Genomic DNA, 21,449 nt, shown 5'->3' with positions numbered 1-21,449 from the left:
GTTTTTTTTTTTAACTTTTGTTTTACTTGTCAGTAATCGGAGACTTGTGTCTTCTGTTCCTGACAGCCGACGGCTCACTGAGTCGCGTGTAGCACTCCCAGCTGCTGTGTTTGAGGCTCCGGGTAAAGTAGCCTAGGCTTCCCCTTCCTCCCTGCCTGCCACTTGTTTAATTACTCTCCCAAGCCTGCAGTTAGCCGGGAGAGTAAAGGAATAGCACAGCATGGCAGCTTGAAGTGCACAGCATGGACGGCTGTGCGCTGTCTGGAGGGGGGGATTGGAGATGCTGTGGAGGGCCTCTTTTGCCAGCCCCTCTCCCAACGTTCTGATGCCCTCCTAGGAGCCGGGCACAGTCGCCGCAGGCTGTGTCCATCCTCCTGTTCTGCCAATCTGCAGACACTGCGTGTGGAGGGATGGCAGCAGGTAAGTGAACGCAGCCACTCTTAAGGATGGTACAGACCGTAAGGTTGAGGCCGTCCTTAAGTCCATTTTTGTGGCATCAGGTGCCTCTTTGAGGCCTGCTTTAGCATCTGCGTGGGTTATCAAAGCAGTAGAACGCTGGTCAGAACAGCTGTCTGAAGGTTTGTTGGCAGGCAGGCCGTCCTCTGAACTTCTTCCATTAGTGGAGCAAATTCAGAGGGCGACAGATTATTTAGGAGGCAGCTATGGACGCAGGACTGATAGGGGCACGTATTTATGCCTTTGCGGTTTCCGCTCGTCGCACTCTTTGGCTTAAGTCCTGGGAGGCTAATGTTGAGACCATACCTTTTTCTGGGGGCGTTTTGTTTGGACCACAGCTTGATTCCATTATCAGTCAAGCAACAGGAGAAAAAGAGCACTTAACTCCCTGTTAATGCTCCCAAACAAAGAATGTCCAGATTCCGGTCCTCAGGAAGGTTTCGGGGGTCAATATTCCTCAGGCCAGTCTTCTAAAGGCCAGTCCTCCATCCCCAGGGGTGGTTTGCAGCGGGGGCGCCAGGCCTGGTCTGCTCGAGGTCCAACAGCGAAATCTGCAGACAAGCAGTCCGCATGACAGGCATTTTGCTCCTCCGCTGTCGCCAGTGGTAGGAGCCCGTCTTCTCTTGTTCAGATATCGGTGGTTTCAGTCTACCACCGATGTCTGGGCTCGGGGAGTGGTGGACCAGGGATACAAGATCGATTTGCTTGTTCTTCCTTCCAGACGGATCTTTTCCACAGGGCTTCCCTCTTGTCCACGAAAATGACTGGTCTTACGAGAAGCAATTCAATCCCTCCTTTCTTCCAGAGTGATTATTCCAGTGCCAGATTCTCAAAGAGGTTTGGGTTATTATTCCAAACTTTTTCTTGTGCCAAAACCAGACTGCTCATTCAAGCCAATTCTGAATCTGAAATCTTGGAACATCCAGGTCAGAGTGCCCAGGTTCAAGATAGTCTTTGCGCTCGATCATTCACAGCATGGAACAAGGAGAATTTATGGAGGCTATAGGCATCCTTGATGACTATCTGGAAGGGTCATCAGTCCTTCTTGAGGTTTGCGGTTCAATCAAAGCACTTCCAATTTCAGGCTCTTCCCTTTGGTCTGGCAACGGCCCCACGTGTCTTCACCAAGATTGTGGCTGTCATAGCTGCTCTGCTAAGGTCCAAGGGGATTACAATCATCCTTTACCTGGGTGATCGTCTCTTAAGGGCAGACTCTCCAGAGGTGCTTCAGTCGCATATCCAAGTGTTAATCCAGACTCTGGAGTCTCGTGGTTGGATTCTCAACTTCAACAAGTCAACGTTGATCACATCCCAGCGGATAATCGACAACGACTGGTGTACTTGCCAACCAGGACAAGATTTTAGCCTTGCAGAACATAGTGAAATCTCTGTTGGCGGCAAGGCAGCCTTCGGTACATTTCGCCATGAAGGTTTTGGGCAAGATGGTATCGACTTTCCAGCCGGTCTAGTTTGCTCAGTTTCAGGCACGGCAGTTCCAGTTGGAACTTCAGTCTCAATTAAACAAATCCCATCTGAATCTGGCGGGCCAGGTATTCCGCCTGTCTTCACAAACGAGTCAGTCGCTTCTTTGGCGGTTACACAAACAGAATCTCGCCTGGGGACGCAAATTCTCAATTTGGAATTGGACTTTTATCACGAAGGATGCCAGCCTTTGAGGTTGGGGGGCCATCTGTCTTCACGCACGGTTTCAGTGTCTTTGTACTTAAAGACAATCCAAGCTTCCAATCAATGTCTTGAAACTGCGAGCAGTGTTTCATGCTCTTATGAGCGTGCAACACTTGCTGCAGGCAAGGCCAGTAAAGATTCAGTCACATAATGCCACGTTAATGGCATACCTCAATCATCAGGGCGGCACCAAGAGTCCTTTTGGCCATGCGGCATTTGTTCCTCCATCCTGAGGTGTTTCGTCAGTTGGTGGAACGGTGGGATCACCCGGATGTCGACGGGAGGGCATCCCGGTTGAACCACAAGATCCGCCTCTTCTGCTCCCGCGCAAGAGATCCCATGGCTGTCGCGGTAGACGCCATGTCTGTCCCTTGGTGGTTCCACTTTCAGGTCCCTTTTGTTATCTAAGTTTACAATGTCTGGCTTTAACAGCGTGGCTGTTTGAAGCCATAATTCGGAGAGCTAAGGGGTTTTCCCAATGTGTGGTGCAAACCTTGCTTCGGGCTTTGAAACCAGCTTCTATCATCAAGTTTAAGACAAATATTGGTTGGTGTGAAAAGAAGGGATATCCTACTTATTCTTTTCGCTTGGCCAGGTTACTTAGGTTCTTGCAGGACGGCTTGGATGCATATTTGTGTCTTGGTTCTCTTAAGGGTCAGGTGTCAGCAGCTTTCGGTCTTCTTTCAAACAAGACTTGCTGTCATACCTGATGATCACACTTTCTTTCAGGGCGTACTCCATGTACATCTTCTATATGTTTCTCCGGTAGCTCCATGGAATTTGAATTTGTTGTTGAATGCTTTACAGCCTCCACATTTGAATACCGTGGAAGTTAAATTTCTAACCTTTGACCATTTCTACGGCATATAGAGTTTCAGAGCTTACTGCTTTATCTTGCAAGTCTCTTCTTGTTTTTCATCAAAACAAGCCCTCTTTTCTTAGGATTGTGTCTAGATTTCATCTAAATCAGGACATTGGTATTTTCGGCCCTGACTGATTTTATGTCTTTGGTTAGCAGTTATTCTATTTATCTCGATGTTGTTCGAGCCTTACGAATTTTAGTGCATAAGTCTCAAAAGGTGTGCAAGACTGAGGATCTTTTGATTCTCTATCATGCTCACAACAGAGGCTAGCCAGGTTCTAAAGTCACTTTTGCTAGGTGGATTACGGCTGTTATCCGTTAACCTGATAGTAAGGCAGGGGAGCCTATCCTAGATAATCTGAGCATGCACTCTACAAGGTCCGTAAGTGCTTCCTGGGCGGCCCGCCATGGTGCCTCCAGTGAACAGCTGTGTAAGAAGGCTATGTGGTCTTCTGTACACACACTCACTAAATTCTACAAGTTTAATGTTCCAAGGATGCAAGTTTTAGAAGAAGAGTGCTTCGTGCCGTTTCTTCTGAGCGTTCCCGTGAGGCAGCTTTGGGATGTCCCCGGTGTCCCCGAAAGGATGATGGAGAAAATTGGATTTTTATACTTGCGGAAAATTCGTTTCTCTTAGTCCATTGGGGGACATCGGGCGCCTACCCTTAACGCTCTAGTTTCTCCTACTGTTTGACATGTTGTTGTCTTGTCAAAAGAATGTTGTTTGTTAATTTTATTCTCTCTTCCTGTTTTCTCTCTATCTCCGCTTTCTGTGGGCTTGGTTAAACATAAACGGAGGCTGAGACAGGAGGTGAGGTATGGAGGGGGAGGAGCTAGGGCTTTGTTATACAGAAGTTTAAAGTGCCAGTTTGCCCTGTCCCTACTCTATACCCCAATGTCCCCGGTGTCCCCCAATGGACTAAGAGAAACGGATTTTACGTAAGTATAAAAATCCAATTTTAGTATATCCTGACACAGTCAAACACTTGGATATAGATTTTTATGCAAGCAAAATGAAACCATTTCAATAAATTCCCATTTCGTTTCCTCTATCATGTGCTCATAGATACCAGTTTACTGGACACACTAAGGCATCTATCTTCCAAGTTCATTATTATTTGCATGGAAATCTATGACTAAATAGAGATTGCAAGGTTTATAATAAAGATATGTCATGTACTGATTATTTTTATAGCTAATCTAATTAGATCTTTTGGGGTTTTTGGGTTTTTTTTGAGTAGTCCTTTTGTTTACAGTAGAAACTCATGTTTTTTTAGGTTGCAGTGAGTTAGACTCGTGACCGCTAAGTTCAAATATTAATCTTTTATTGCATACAAGTTAAATAAATAATAATGTACTTACCTTCCAATAGTATCCTTAGCTATATGTTAAATCGACCGCAACTATACAGGAACCCGTTCTCCTTTATGAGCTGGGTAGACAAATGATTGACACCGCTGCAGATGGTCTAGAAAGAGGCACTGTGTGTCGGAGCAACTCCGCTTTTATAGATAAAAAAAATTAAGGGTGCTGGAAATCATTAACATATAAGGTATAAATATTATTCAGAACTTCTTATTGGTACGGCTATGAGCATTAAACAATTTCAAACACTTATTCCATGCAGGTGCAATAGAAGTTAAAAACAAGAGCTTTGATTAGCTACAGATACCTTTTGCATCACGGGACTTTTCAGTACTTTCTGTATATGCGCAGTAAGCATTGGGATAGTACCTAGCTGATTTTAGATATCTGCTCTTATGCCAAACACAGGCTGGGAGGGGCAGGGGGCATATGCTTCCCAGACCGGCCCAATAGTGGGCCTACCTTGGGCTAAGTCAATGTGCTACATGTATTTATTTTCCACTAATAGAATGCTGAGCAGTGTTTCTCCCCCAGGCTAGAATTTGCCAGCCAGACCCTGACAGCCAACAGACTTTCTACCCCTAATTTGGTGGTGTCTCCAGATGCTGAAAAGGCATTTGCTAGTGTTTTTAATACAAAACAAGATCTGTTTACTTGATACTCTACAATTGAAGAGGCAGAACTGGAGAAGGAGTGTTTGAGCAAATGTGATTTATGAGAACTGAGACTCAGACGCACATGCGCCTCTCAGGAGATGGAAAAGTTGCATCTGGTCGATAACTGGTTTGTTACAAACTGATGATGATCCGGCTAAACATACTTGTAAACTGCATCTCAAATCTTTCTTTTTTTTTAAACATCTGTTTTAGACGGAAATTATGTCCTCCTCTACATAAGCCCCTGAAAGAGGTACAGATAATTCTATATATTGATCCTCTGTTTTGTTTGTACACTCTGGGCCTCATTCATTATCAAAGGCAAAGCAAACATAATGTGCTTTTGTTTTTTAAAAACGCACCTGCTTCGGATATGCATATGTCTGTATTCACCAAGCTGCGGATGGGAAGATGCATCTGATGAATATGGGACTAGGGCCGCTCTGCTCTAATAGATAGCACGCTGCAGGATATATCAAATACATATGTGAAATTTAAAGTCACTAAAGAATGCACAGAAAAAATTAAAACTATCCAATTCATGCCACCTGTTAATAATATAGTTAATAATGACGACAAATTAAAAAAATAGAGGTTTGAATACATTTATTAGGATGTAACTTATGGCTACTGTACATAAAATACAATTTTACAGTTGCCCCTGATTGCAAACACGTATGTATAATCATAATTTTGCTTGGCCTGTCACGCCTTTATATGGTCACTGTCTGTTTGTTTTTATAATTTCTGGTTAATTTCAGACAATTGTACACATCTGTAAAATTGCTGTGTGTAAAACTTGAATTAGCACGCTGATTTTCTTTTCCTATTCAGCTTCCCCATTGAATGGAGATTCTGTGACACAAAAGAGTGGAAGTGGAGATCAGAAGAGAGAAGAGGAGGAACAGAATCCTTCTACTGTCCAGAGCCGGGAGAATGAACACAACCAGTTAGTATTAATTGTTGAGGGGTAAAGTGTACATGCAGTAGTGGCTCTGTTAAAGAGCATTTTTAGTGGGGACGCTGGAGATAGTATTCATTATTAAGGGGAGCAGTGTTTGTCATTCTGGATAGTGGCGCCAATGTTGAGAGGTTTTTTTGCAAGATGATTGTTACATGTTTTCATTCTTTATTTACCTGAGAATGCTTTTGGTTGGTGAATTTCAAAATGTGTATTTAGATCTAGGGATACGCCAGCATTATGCTTTGCAATGTTTTGGCCATTTAAAGGTCTGTCATATACAGGTCATTTTAAATATATTCTAAGTCAGCAGAATTGCAGTTCTTTTTTTGTTATGAGGGCCTGGTTTAAAGCTCCCTAACCCATTTTTATTAACTCAATGAGGCTTTATATAATCCTTCCACTGTGGTTTGTTTTTGTGTTATTTAGTTCCCATTGTTTACTTTAGCATTGGTACACATTAAATCCTATACAAATGCACATACATACTTTCTCTTTCATACTATCTAGGTGACACTGCTACCATGGATTGTATGAGGGGGAGCTAGAAGTTGGCACCCAAACAGTTAATTATTTGTTTAACCTACAGACAGACTCCTCCCCTCTGCAACCCCCTGCACCCTCAGTCTAATTTGAGTGCCCAAGGAGTTGGGCTTACTGTGTGCTGCTCTGCAGCATTTTCTTACAGAAAAGTTTACTTTATTTTCATTTATTTTATCATTCTTTACTAAAGATTAGGTGCAGTTGCAGCAGCTGCTACTTACTGGGGCTGTATTGGAAACACACTTCCTCACAGAACCCCGACTGCTGCATTGCAAGAGCACGGACGGCTATGGTACTACAGATCTCTATAAGAAGTGACATGAGGGTCAACGGCGCTGTTAGTCAGCAGAGAGCGCCGCGATCCCCATGCAGGCCACCATTTTTAGTATGGTACAAAGTTCCCTGATAATGAGAGAGGGAGACGTTGACAACACACTGTCACTGATGGGCTAAAGAGTGCTGTGGGCTCAAATAGAAGCTAGCGCGTCCACCAGAGCCAGAGAGACAAGTGGTACCGTTGGGTGTTTGATAACAATGCAAGCACGCCATAACGGATATTAGAGGAACAAGGAGCAGCGTAGAGAGGACACCCTTACAGAAAGTGGCGACTTGTGTCCCTGAAAGTGCTGGAAAAAGGCAGTTGCCTGTTATCAGCTACTGAGACAAGCTGTACAGTCTCCATGCTGCACACAGACTTCTCTCCTCTCCTCCTCACGCTGCACAGAGGGTACTATGGCCATCCAGGAGGGCTAAGTACCTTTCTCTTTCGTCCATCTGGGGGACACTGCTACCATTGAGTTGAGTATGGGTAAGCGGGAGTTGACACCTAATTAGTTAATCTAGAGCTGCCGACAGACCCCTCCCCCTGCCAACCCCCCTGAGTGCTCAGTTTAAGTTTGGTGCCCAAAGGAGTTGGTATTTTTTTTTGCAGTGAATAATATTCACTATATTAATAGATTTTATTTTATTGGTTTTTAGTAATGAATGTGTTCTGTTTAAAACAAGAGCACAGTCGTTTCACTGAGAGGTGCCGGACGGCTCTCGCTGACAGAGTTTTTTTCACATGTTTTACTGTAGTTTCTCCGGCAAGTGACAAGCGGCTTAGTAAAGCCGCTGTCACCTGCAGAGACAGAATACCGGCGCTGCCCGCTGGGCATGGAGCGCCGGTACACTGGATGGCGCTGAGAGGCGGCCATGAGAATGTACCAAGTTCCACCTTCAGTGAAAGGAAGGGGGAAACTTGGCGAGTCAGAAAAAAGAAGAGTTGCCTACATATCCAGCTGTTTCGATCTCTGCCTCTAATAATCAAAGTGTTTTAATATGATGCACTAATCACTCCACAAAAATATATCCAGGAAAGTAGGGATCTCTAGATAAGATGAAACTTAACCTTTATTGAAATGAGTTCTAAAAATGACAGCGAAATATAAAAGGTTAGAGGCAGAGATCGCCTGGAGACAGAAGGAGGCCAACGGGGGCAGCGCCGTGGGAGAAGAAGCCTGAGGTGCGGGAGAGTTTGGAAAATAGAACTCCCGCATCACAGTCTGGTTAGTGGTGCGGTCCAAGGGCGCCAAATCTAGCCCGGGAAGACAGTTTCCGGTCACTGGCAACGAGGCAGAGCTGACAGACTTCTCCCTCTGATTATACCAGCGATAGAAAGCTAAGTGATGTATATCTTCCATATACTTCCTATACATATATAGATAGGATATATTAGAATATTGGTGGACATTGTAATTTGTTTAGATACTCTGCTTCACATATAACACTTGTCAGGGATATTATCTTTTGACATGGTCATAGATTAGTTAGTATATTCTGATCATTCTTGTGTGTGTGCTTGTTGCTTTTGGCTCTACTGTACTTTTTAAAATGTCTGATAAGGGAAAAGTATCAAAAGCCAAATACTATACTTGTTCTAAGTGTAGCTCTAAACTACCTAGTGAACAATCGGACCTGGGGGCACTCTGTTCTGTCTGTAGTGGGGCGTCCATGGCGGCGCAGTCTCAGAATACAGCCTTAGGTTAAAAGAACCTCCAGTGTGGGAGGCTGCCCTGACACAGGGCGTTAGTACATTGGTACAGTTGCTTTCTAAGCCCTCAGAAATTCCAGTGGTGGCAGCGGTCCTCCCTTCTACCTCTGGAATGGTAACCCCTCTTCGGACACTCTGATTCGGAGAGATCCTCAGAAGAGGAGGGGGAAGTTGGAGAGGACTCCGACGCCACTCATGCGGATTTGGAAGAGTCTCCTAGCTATCAAGGTATTGATGACCTGGTAATGGCAGTACGTCAGGCCCTGGGGTTTCTGGAACAGGATGAGACTAGATCTATGGATCAGAGTCTTTTTGCGAAAGCTTAAAAAACAGGCAGTTTGGTTTCCACCTGCTGCTGAGTTAAGAGACATTGCAGAGGCATCTTGGAAACAACCAGACAAGAAGTTTTTTGTTCCAAGTAGATACTTGTCATTATACCCGTTACAGGAGGAGGATCTAACTCGTTGGGAACAGGTTCCGAGAGTAGATACTCCGGTGGCACGGTTAGCTCGCCAGACTACGCTTCCTGTTCCAGGAACAGCTTTGTTGCAGGATCCGACTGACCGTAAGTTAGAGGCGTTTTTAAAGACAGTCTTTACGGCAGCGGGTACAAATTTCAGACCTGCGTTCTCATCGGCCTTGGTGGCCCCGGCGATGGAAGCATGGGCTGAACAGTTAGCTACTGCCTTGCAGGACTCTGAGTTACTTCCGCTGGCACTCCACCTTAAGGAGGCTGCAGGGTATGTGTATATGAAGCTGTGCAGAATTTAGCTTCTATTTCCTCTTCCATATCGGCTATGGCTGCAGCAACTAGGAGAACATTATGGCTGAGATTGTGGAATGCAGAAAAAAAAGTCTCTAGTCCCTTCCTTATTCGACCGGAGTGTTATTCGGGCCAGAATTGGATTCCATGATTTCTCAGGCTACAGGTGGCAGAAGTAATTTTTTGACAATACTCCAAGGCCTAGGACTTCTAGGCTCAGTTTGTTCAGACAGCCCTTTTGGGGGGCGTGTCTGACAAATAGATCCAGGTCGGCTGGAGCCAGGAGACACTCTCTTAGGGGTAGGTCTTCCTCCTCAAGCCTTCCCTCTTCAAGACTTCTGGATAAGCCAACGGCATGACGCCCACCCTCCACTGTTGGCAGCGGCAGGTGTGGGGGGACGTCTGCTGCTGTTCAAAGATCGGTGGACAGAGTCCTCAGAGGACAGTTGGATTTGCGGGATCGTGACAAGAGGTTACATGATGGACTTGGCAGGCCCAGCCCCTCGAAGGTTCTTTGAAACTGGCCTGCCTCGCCATCCACAGAAAAGGCAAGCAATGCTCTATTGCGTTGCTTCGCTTCTTTCGCAGGGAGTTATCATGAAAGTTCCATTAGAATCAGGGGTTCTACTCCAATCTATTTTTGGTCCAAAAGCTGGATGGGTCGTTCAGAGCAGTGTTGAACCTCAAACAGTTGAATCTTCATCTGCGGGTAGTTTCATTCAGAATGGAATCTCTGAGGTCAGTAATCCAATGGTCTGGAGGAAGGTCAGTTCATGGCATCAATAGATATCAAGGACGCATACCTCCATGTTCCAATCTGGAAAGGGCATCCGCCTCTTCTCAGTGAGCAGATCCCACTGTGAATCTATCAGTTCAGGGCTCCTCCATTCGGACTGGCAACAGTGCCAAGAGTGTTTACAAAGATCATGGCAGTTATGGCAGCTTTTCTTCATTCCAGAGGAGTGCAGTTAGTGCCCTATTTGGACGACTAATTGATCAAGGCTGCGTCAGCTCAGTTGCTGGAACGACATCTTCAGTTTACCATTCGCATTCTGGAAATGCATGGCTGGATCTTCAGCCAGCAAAAATCACAGTTAACTCCTTGCCAAAGGATGTCTTTTCTGGGACTAATAATGGATACCAGTTGTCAGAAGGTATTCCTTCCAGAGGACAAGATAAGGTCCCTGCAAGGATTGACAAACAGAGATCTATCCTGCCGGAGGCCTTCTGTCCTCCTTTGCATGAGTCTTCTAGGGAAAATGGTGTCGGCATTCAAGACCCTCCCTTACAGGCGAATTCACCTCGATGTTTCCAATGGGATCTTCTGAAGAATTGGACAGGATCCCATCAGAAGTTAAGACGTCAACTGATTCTTTTGTCGCCAGAAGTAAAAGAGTCTCTCAGATGGTGGTCAGTCCACAGTAATCTGGTAGTCAACAGGTCCTTTGCCCTATGGCCTTGGATTTTGGTATCCACAGACGCCAGTCTGCGGGGGTGGGGAGCGGTAGCTCTTCATCTGAGACTTCAGGGACTCTGGTCCGTCCAAGAGACCTCTCTTCCTATAAATGTTCTGGCATTAAAAGCCATATTAAAAGCATTGCAGGGAGCGCAGCTAGTCCTTCAAGGATCCTTGGTTCGTCTGCAATCCGACAATACCACAGTAGTGTCGTATGTAAACAGGCAAGGAGGCACCGGGAGTGCAGGAGCGATGGAGGTGTCGTATCAGATTTTCGAGTGGGCCGAAAGGCACGTTCCCGCAATATCGGCGGTCTTTATTCCAGGTATTCAGAACTGGCAAGCAGATTATCTAAGCCGGCACGTGGTTCTGCCGGAGGAATGGGCTCTGCATCCGAAGGTATTTCACATCCTGGTAGATCGTTAGGGGCTTTTGGATCGAGATTTGATGGCGTCTCGGTACAACAGAAAGGTTCCAGAGTTTTGCTCAAGGGCAAGAGATCCCTTGGCAGTCGCGGTAGACGTGTTAAGAATTGCCATGGAACTTCAGGTTAGGTTACCTGTTTCCTCCCATTTCCATGATTCCTCGGGTCCTTCGGAGAGTCAAGCAGGGGGCCAGGCCAGTAATTCTAGTGGCTCCAGCTTGACTGAGGAGGGTATTGTATCCGGAGATTCTGCTAATGGCAGAACATCCAGGTCTTCGATTACCCCTTTGCGAGAATCTGTTACTTCAAGGACCATTCCTGCATCAGGATATAAACCGTCTGAATTTAACGGCATGGCTGTTGAAGTCAACCTTTGGAAATCCAGAGGGTTCTTTTCTCAGCTAGTAGATACCCTTATTAAGACTAGGAAGCCAGTTTCGGCTCGGATTTATGACCGTATCTGGCGTACATATATAAAATGGTGCAAGATCAAGGTCTGCATTTCAGAGTCGTTTCATCTTGCCAGGTGTCTTGCTTTTCTCCAAGATGGCTTGGATGGAGGTCTTCGATTTAGGATCTCTAAAGGTTCAGGTGTCAGCTCTTTGTGTTTTTTTTCACAGACGTTTGACAGAGATTCTGAATGTAGTTCTCGATTAACTAGTTAGATGCCAACTCCTGCTTCTCCATACTCAACCCCAAGTAGCAGCATCCCCCTGATGGATGAAAGAGGGAGATTGTTCATCCATGCTACTACTACTCTGATCATTATTCTGTGAAATTCATCCCTGCAATCTGTGTTTAAAAGTATGTTATAGGAAACTGTTATCTGTTTAAACTTTGGTTGGCACAGTCTTTTATTGCTGCCTAATTTATGATAGGTATCTGGCCTCCTCTATCCTATCCAACAAATGTTTTCTTTTCCTTTGATTAGCTGACCAATTAGCACATCTGTAGTGTATTCCTAAATTAGACTGACTACATCTTAGCTTCATTCTATGGGGAGACGTATGTGGGGTTAGACGTGTGTGATTTCTACACTAAGTGGGATTTTCTCACAAAGTGGACGAAAATGCACAGTTAGACAACACAGTTGGACAAACATTAGACTACATTTGACTTGCTTTTACTTCCAGCAATAAGCTGCATCTGCCACAGCCTATTTCTGCACTACTTGTCTATTTATATGGAAGACTGCAAAGAGGTAATTCTTAAAATACCCTTGCTTTTTGCTTTTACCCCCTTTATCACAATGTTTCACAAATTGCTTTTCTTCGTCATTTCATGGCATGATCTTTAGGACTGTGTCATCTTTCACCCCTCCACCAACACACAAACTTGTTCATATTGCACCTGCATTACTCCACTCACCTCTATTTAACACCCATGAACTGTTATCCTATTTATTATCTCTAACAAGTACAGCCTCCACCTGTCGCCAGAAAATAAAAAGCCACACATCTTACAATCCCCTTGCCTATCTTTCTCTCACTCTGCTTCTATTAGCTGGTGATATCACCTAATCCAGGTCCCCCACACTCCTCACACACACATACATCTGAGCACTACCGTTCTATAGCAAACCTCAAACACATCACCTGTCTCCCCTCTCTTCCTAAGTCCTTTAAATGTGTCCTTTGGAATGCACGCTCTGTTTGTAACAAACTTACCTCCGTTCATGATCTCTTCCTCTCAAAAAACCTCAACCTTCTGGCTCACCTGCAGCACTTTCACATGGTGGCCTCCATCTCACCCACACCTCCAGACCTGAAGGCAGACAAGGAGGTGGGGTTGGACTACTTCTCTCCCCACAGTGCACATACACAGTTCTACCAAATGTCCCATCACTCACGTTCACATCTTTTGAAGTACATGCTATTCGCATTTTTAATCCATTCTCCCTACGTGTTGCGGTGATCTATCGTCCCCCTGGAGCACACCAACAATTTATTGAGGATTTCTCTGCATGGCTCCCTCACTTATCTTCAGACATCCCCACCATCATCATGGGTGACTTCAACATCCCCATTGATAACCCACCTTCCAAAGCTGCTTCCAAACTACTCTCTCTAACATCCTCACTTGACCTCTCCCAGTGGATTGAATCATCTACTCATAAGGATGGCCACTGCCTTGATCTTGTTTTCTCTAGACTATGCTCAGTTTCTAATTTTATTAATACACCCTTCCCCCTCTCGGATCATCACCTTATCAGCTACACTCTCACCCCCACTGCTCTAACCTCTCTACTGTCTAACTCAACCAAGCCTCCTCATACTCGTAGAAATCTTAATTCTATTAATCTTCAACAATTTTCCACCTCTCTCCCAACACCTTCTCTCACCTATCTCTACATTCTCATCCCCTGAGATGGCAGTACCTCATTTTCACCTAACCTTAGCAACGGCCCTTGATCAAGTGGCTCCAGCGACACTTCATACTACACGTCGACTTCGATGTCAACTGTGGCACACCAAAGCAACATGAAATCTTCAAAAACTGTCCCGTAAAGCAGAACGTCACTGGCGTAAATCTCGAAGCTCTAATGACTTCTTCACATATACTTCTGTCTACCACTCCTATCGAAATGCTCTGGACACTGCAAAACAAACATACTTTCAATCTCTTATCTATGCTCAGGCTTCTAACCCCAAACGCCTTTTCAATACATTTAATCATCTTCTCAATCCTCCCACCCCGAACCCTCCATCTACTATCAGTGCTCAGGATCTTGCTTCCTACTTCAAGGACAAGATTGATAAGATCAGACTAGAAATGGTATCCTCTTCCTCAACAAGCCATCAGCTCAATTCCTTCCCACTACCCTCTGACACCCTCTCTTCATTTGACCCCACAAATAAAGAGGAAATTTCTACGCTCTTCTTATCTTCCTACTCTACCTCCTGTCCTCTTGATCCTATTCCCTCGCAAATTGGTAGATCCCTGTCTTCTGTGCTCATTTCACCTCTAACTAAAATCTGTAATCTCTCACTCTCTACTGGCATCTTTCCATCACTATACAAGCATGCAGTGATTACTCCTATTCTAAAAAAACAAAACTCCGACCCAAACTCTCTCTCAAATTTCCGTCCCATCTCTCAGCTCCCTTGCCCCTCCAAGCTTCTAGAGAGACTTGCCTACACTCGCCTCACACGCTTTCTTTCCGCAAACAACCTGTTGGATCCTCTTCAGTCTGGCTTTCGTTCTCAACACTCCACAGAGACTGCGATCTCTCTGCTGCATTTGACACTGTTGACCACTCTCTTCTCATACAAACGCTGCAATCCCTAGGTCTTCAAGACACAGTTCTATCCTGGTTCTCATCCTACCTCTCTAATCGCTTTTTCACTGTTAATTTCTCTGGAGCCACCTCTGCTCCGCTTCCCCTATCAGTTGGAGTACCACAAGGCTCAGTGCTAGGTCCTCTGCTGTTCTCTATCTATACCGCTTCTCTTGGAAATCTAATAAGTTCCTTTGGCTTTCAGTATCATCTCTATGCGGATGATACCCAAATCTATCTATCCTCTCCTGATATCTCGACATCTGTGTTGTCCCGTGTAACGGACTGTCTTTCTGCCATATCATCTTGGATGTCCTCTCGTCAACTCAAACTTAATCTTTCTAAAACAGAGTTAATAATATTCCCACCCGCTAACAAGAGCATACCTGACATTTCTATCTCTGTTGATAACATGACCATAAATCCCACCCCACAAGCTCGCTGCCTAGGTGTAATCCTTGATTCACGGAAATCCTTTGTTCCCCACATTGACTCTATATCTAAATCATGTTACATACATCTAAAGAACATTTCCAGAATCCGCACATATCTCACACAAGACACTGCTAAAACCTTAATTCATGCACTAATCATCTCCCGCATTGACTATTGCAATTCCCTCCTTACTGGTCTTCCCAAAAACAGACTCAAACCCCTAAAATCTATTTTGCATGCTTCGGCAAGACTGATTTTCCTTGCAAATAGCTATTCCTCTGTTGAATCACTCTGTATGTCTCTACACTGGCTGCCTGTCTTCTACCGAATCCAATATAAAATACTTTTACTAACCTACAAGGCCATCAACAAAGCTGCACCAACATACATCTCCTCTCTTGTCTCAAAATATCTCCCAACTCGGCAACTCCGTTCTGCAAAAGATCTGCGTCTCTCATCCACCCTCATTACATCCTCCCATTCCCGGTTACAGGACTTTTTTCGGGCTGCACCCACTCTATGGAACTCTCTCCCTCGCACAATAAGACTCTCCTCTGGTCTACAAACTTTCAAGCGTTCTCTGAAAACCTACCTATTCAGACAAGCTTATAATATTCCTCAACCACCCTCTTAACCTCACTACCTTTAGCCTGTTACACAATTTCACAGAAGACAACTACCCCCGGACCAACATTGTTGTGTGACAGGATCATTTAGCTTATGAGTCGCCTTACCTTTGCAGTCTGGCTGGGCCAAGATGCAAAATGTATACTTAACCTCATGTGTCAATCTCCCATTGTCCCATAGATTGTAAGCTTGCGAGCAGGGCCTTCTCACCTCTTTGTCTGTTTTACCCAGTTTGTTTATTAGTTTATTACGTTTGTCCCCAATTGTAAAGCGCTACGGAATATGTTGGCGCTATATAAATAGATGATGATGATGATTGTTTTTTAAAGCTATGTACATAACATTTTAGAGATGCAGGTCACACACATACTGTATCCTAAGATTACTCAGAGTATACGCTGGGAAAATTTTATATATATATATATATATATATATATATATATATATATATATATATATATATACACACTTACACACATACACACTTACACACTTACACACTTACACACTTACACACACTTACACACTTACACACACATACACACATATACACACACATACACACACATACACACACATACACACTTACACACTTACACACACTTACACACACATACACACTTACACACTTACACACTTACACACACATACACACATATACACACATATACACACACATACACACACACACTGTGTATATATGGACAAAAGTATTCGGACAATTGAGCATTACACCAACGGTAGCTGTAATGACATTGTATTCAAATACATATACTTTAATATGGTGTTGGTCCCCCTTTTGCAGTCCCCCCTGTTGTCACTGCAAAAGGTCCACCTTTTGCAGTGACAACAGCTTCCACTTTTCTTGGCAGGCTTTCCACAAGATGTTGGCGTGTTTCTGTGGGAATGTGTGCTCATTCATTCTGTAGAGCATTTATGAGGTCAGGCCCTGATGTTGGATTAGAGGCCTGGCTCTCTGTTCCAGTTCATCCCAAAGGTGTTCAATGGGGTTAAGGTCAGGGCTCTGTGCGGGCCAGTCAAGTTCTTCACACCAAACATCAGCAAGTTGATGTCCTTGCTGTAGAAAGCTTAGAATGTGAGGAATGTCACGAGTACCTGATAAGCTACCAAGTATGATGCTATTTACAAACTGGCATTCCAGTCGTGATGGTAGACTTCAGAGATAACAGGGAGCTGGGTGTTCGGAGCAAATTTCAAAGTTTTTAGGTCTTCCATATTTGGCATTCAAATACAAAGATGTAAATTGAAGAAATTGGAGGTTGGAGTGACTATAACTTGAGTGAGTAGTCTGATCAAAGAGTGAATTTTGAAAGAGGCCTGAGTGACATCTTGACAAGATACAGGGATTATGGCTGCCTCGGCAATCAGTTTAGCTTAATACCTTCCATCTATGCTTCTGCATACCTTGTAAAAAAAAAAAAAAAGCTTTATTGGTCTACAAAGATGGTCCATTTGAAATCGCAGTTGAACGACTAGTACGTTGATGATCCTCTAGGCAGTATTCAGTGTCGGAAAATTTACAGTTGCCTTAAGTTGCCATGAGATTTATGTGAAGTTGACCTTAATGATGAATGGTGTCTTTGACACCCTAGTTGGTATAAGAGTTATCATCTCTGTTTGACTGGATTCAAGGAGGACGGTCCCTGAGGCATTCTTTTGAGTTGATGAGGGTCAGGTAGACTGTTTTGTAGCTTGAGCAGATTATTACATTTGCTAGTAATGATGGACATCTCCTCCCTGTCAGCTATAGGGCTCATTACTGCACCCCGCCCATGGAGACTATCTTACGCTGTCATAACTGTCCAAGAACACCCAACCTATAGTCCACAAGAACAACTCGGAGTTGAATCTGTTAAATAGATGATCTGATGCAAATTTCCTACTATGAAATAGGGATTATTCTGATGTATGACTTGCTGCGCAATTACATGTTTGTGTTTACAGCATGCCAGAAAAATTAGGTTTCTCAAATTGTCAATAATTCCCATCCTTCTTAACCATAAAGAGAATAAAAATGTCCAGTAAATTGTGGGTTATGAGTACTGGTACAATGCTTTACAAGGAGTACCTGTAGGGCAGTGATGGCAGGATTGACCCTATATATGGTTTTAGTAATAAAAAAAATCCTATTCCATGTTTCAAGCCCGCTTTTATATATTTTTTTTATTCCAGTTAATCATTCAGTTGTAGATTTGTTAGTGTGCTTAGGTTCATTGTCTTGTGTATGATACAGTTTCAGCCAAAGCTCAGATGTTTGACATAAACACTAATATTTCATGATGGACTTAATGATGGATAACGTGTCCAGATCCTGTAGCTGCATAACCATTCCAGCACACTTCACCAGAGTACTTTACGATTGGCATTAGGTTTTTGCCAAACATGGCATTGTGTTAAGACCAGACTTTGGTCTCCTCTGTCTACTGCGGAGTGCCACTTGAGGAAATCTTGTTCCAACATCAATATCTTTTTACTATAAATTCTTCCTTACTTCTTGCAATACTGTCCTTTCACCTCTCTCTCGCAATATCCACCCTGTCATCTTATTCTTGACATCTCTTTTTCACTGTCTACCCTCTCTTCTCTGCCTGCCTACACTACCACACCCCCATAACCTGCCTCTCAACTTCGCCTCTCCCTCACTGTTTTACTGAATTTAGCTCACCTCTTCAACCTCCCTCTTTACCCAGCGTCTCTCTGCTATTGCCCTTTTTCTTCTGCCATTTTTTACTCCAAACTACTTGAGTAACTTGTGTACAACTGCTTACCTTTACTTTCTCTCTTCATTTTCCCTTCTTAACTTTCTGCAATCAGGCTTGTGCCCCCATAATACCATTTAAGCATGCTCTCACAAAAGTGAGCAATGATCTATTTACAGCAAAGTCTGAGGGTCACTTCTCTGTACTCGAACTGCTGGACCACTCTGAGGCTTTCGACACTGCTGATCACTTTCTTTTTCTGCAAACCCTTCACTTCATTGGTCTTCAAGCAACAATTCTTTCCTGGTTTGCTTCCTACCAATCCGGCTTCTCCCTCATTGTCTCTCAAACCCTCCCCTACATAACCACTATCTGTTGATGTCTGTTCTTGGCCTCCTGCTTTTCTCACTAGATTTTTCTTGGTGAACTGATTTGCTTATTCGGCCTGTACACTGACAACACCCAAATATACATCTCATTCCCTGATCCCATCCCCTTCTCTGCTATCCTGTTTGACCAACAGTATCTCTACTATCGCCACGTGGATTTCCCTAGCTACCTTATGCTCAACATGTCCAAAACAAAGATTGTTTTCCCTCTTTCCAGTGTCTCCCCCTTCCCTCAAATCTCCAAAACAGTTTTTTTTTTTTAGTCTCCCGAATATGCTACCGTAGACTGAGAAGTAAAGTAGATAGTGGAATTAAGAGTGACATTCTCTGTCCTGACACATTCAAATCTTTAAGATCTCTCTGCCAGTCCACCTTTTATGTTGGATCTTTCCCTGCCTTTTTATGAATAGTGTCCTAGAACTTTTTGATGATGATGATGTAGTAGTAGTTGTTCATTTTAGTTACTGGCAAGACATGTATTAGTCTGCTATATACTTGTACAAAAATTCCTGGAGCTTAGAGTGAAATATTTAAAATCATGGAAAGTGAAAAGAATGAAAAGTGTTGCTAAAATGGTAGATTATCTACTGATAAAAATTATATTGGACCCCTGCCATAAAATACGGCCATATTAGTGCAAATTAGGATAGTTTAAATTAATTTGCTGCGTGGTATATATCATCATAGCAGACTAGTCTAGTTCATTTGATAATAAATTCCAGTTAACTGGTCCAATTATATTCACCAATGGGGTATTGTCTGTATAGGTTGAAGAATAACTAAATACAATGCTCTGAATGGATATCAAAAGTTTTATTACCTTCACACCTTGATAAAGCGACCAGCAAAATGCCGTATTTTATGCCAGAGGTCCAATATAATTTTTATCAGTATTATATATCTGATAATCCTATTAAAGATTTGGACAGAAAATTTGTATTTGCATATTAGTATTGTGGAATCCTCTTAAGTGGAATTTAAATAGCAACTGAGAGAATACATAGGTGGTTTGCACAATCTTTAATAAAATTCATTGTTACACAATCGAATAAAAATTACATGTTTCTTATGATCATTTGGTGAGCCCTGGTAGATAATCTACCATTTTAGCAACACTTTTTTTTCATCCTTTTCACTTTCTATGTTTTTTTAAATATTTCGCTCTAATCTTATAATCTGGACCAAGAAAATATTTTAATAATACCAATAAAGGAAAAAGTTTTAATAATTCTGTTATTTGAATCAGTGCCCCATATAGAACGTTCTTTTTTTTTTTTCTCCGGTAATTTTTGTACAAGTATCTTCTAATGTTATGGGAACCCCACCTGATTTCTATTATTGAATGAAATGTGGTTATACAATTATTCGGGATTGTGATTACCTAGTGCGGTGACAACCTTTTCTTTTTGTAGTGTTCAGTCTGCTATGTACGCAACATTTTACCGGGACATTTTTAAGGCATATCAGAAAAATGCAACAGCTCTTAAATAATTAAGACATCCATGTGCTTTTTTGCATCTCAATAAATTACATTGCATGCTGTGTATGTATGCTGTGTCTAATGCTTTCTTTTTCTTTTCCTTTCACTTCCTCCATTCTATTTTACCCACTTAGTGGGGACCTACAAGAGCAAGTCCTCAACCCTAGCACCATCTCCGTGATCCCAACAAGCTGAGATTTTCCCTTCCGTACAGACCATCCTGTTCCAGGGACTCTACAGGGATGCAGATCTTGTCACTGTTACTCTTAAATAGTTTGTATCTGTTGTTTGTTTTTGTTTAGTTATTTTTTTTTTTTTTGCTAATGAGCTTCTATAAATTGATCATAAATTGTTTTTTTATAAATAACCTGTATGGGTATTTATTTCATTTATTTTATTTATTTTTCTGCAAATCATTTTTATGAGTTCGGATAAATCTTCTTTACTAAATATATTGTACTTTTACCCTTAAAAATATGGTAGCCACAATACTTACTAGAACTGCATAGTTGCCCCTTGTTTTGATTTCCTTTTTAAATGCTGCTAAATGAGTAAAATGGTTCATGGTTGTCAACTGTCAGCACACTTAGAGACCATCACAATGGAGTTATTTGTATTTGGACCCCACTCTCCCCTACCCACATGCCACAGAAGATGTTTTCATTTAAATTACTAGTGCAGTACGCCTCTTGTAAATATAAATAGTATACAAATGTAGGTCCTGGTAATATCTGGCTACTCTCTCTGTTCTGGAACACGAACAGTAGCTGTTGGCATGTTTCACATGAACCTTGCATAAGTGCGAGAAAGGGTAGCAATGTTCAGGCTGCTGCCCTCCAATTCCTTAGGTGGGCATTACAGAGTGCTTGTGTCAATGATATCTTACTACAACTGGGGTCACCAAGTCAGTGTGCACTTGTCACTTGTAGTCAGTGATTGGCTGTAGGACAGGTCAGCAGCTGAAAGTTAGAATGCTAACAAAACAGGTGGCAGAGTAGGCACATCCTCTCACAATTTCTGGATTTAACCTTACTGACAAGCAATCAAAACTTAAATTAGAACTTTTAACGTGCAGTTTGACATAACTATTAGCATATGCATAAATTCAGGAATAATGATGGCTGTTTTGTAAACTTCAGCCTTAACTTCCAAAAGAACAAAATAACCCTGGGCAGCCTTTTAAAGGCAAAATGTTTTTAACATTGACTCATTGCTCAATCCAGACACTACTGACCCCCAATTCATATATTATTTTTGCATATTATATACAGGTTCATGATGCACCCCTGGATTTAAGGAATATTAGAACTATCAATT

At 42.9% G+C, this 21,449-nt stretch overlaps 1 protein-coding gene across 2 annotated transcripts in view; it reads left to right on the top strand.

The window, feature by feature from the left end:
• Positions 1 to 20,499, top strand: part of HDGFL2 (HDGF like 2) — a 55,582-nt gene extending 35,083 nt beyond the window's left edge. For both annotated transcript variants that reach the window (XM_075204741.1, XM_075204740.1), the window contains exons 15-16: positions 5,860 to 5,974; positions 20,267 to 20,499. In XM_075204741.1, coding sequence (XP_075060842.1) covers positions 5,860 to 5,974; positions 20,267 to 20,327 — 176 coding nt within the window. In that variant the 3' untranslated portion in view covers positions 20,328 to 20,499. The remainder of the gene's footprint in view (positions 1 to 5,859; positions 5,975 to 20,266) is intronic.
• Positions 20,500 to 21,449: the final 950 nt, after the last annotated feature.

This window comes from Mixophyes fleayi, chromosome 1, assembly GCF_038048845.1.
Source record: "Mixophyes fleayi isolate aMixFle1 chromosome 1, aMixFle1.hap1, whole genome shotgun sequence".
Lineage (NCBI taxonomy): Eukaryota > Metazoa > Chordata > Amphibia > Anura > Limnodynastidae > Mixophyes > Mixophyes fleayi.
The sequence above is the reverse complement of the archived record's forward strand: the minus strand, read 5'-3'. Positions and strand labels throughout refer to the sequence as shown.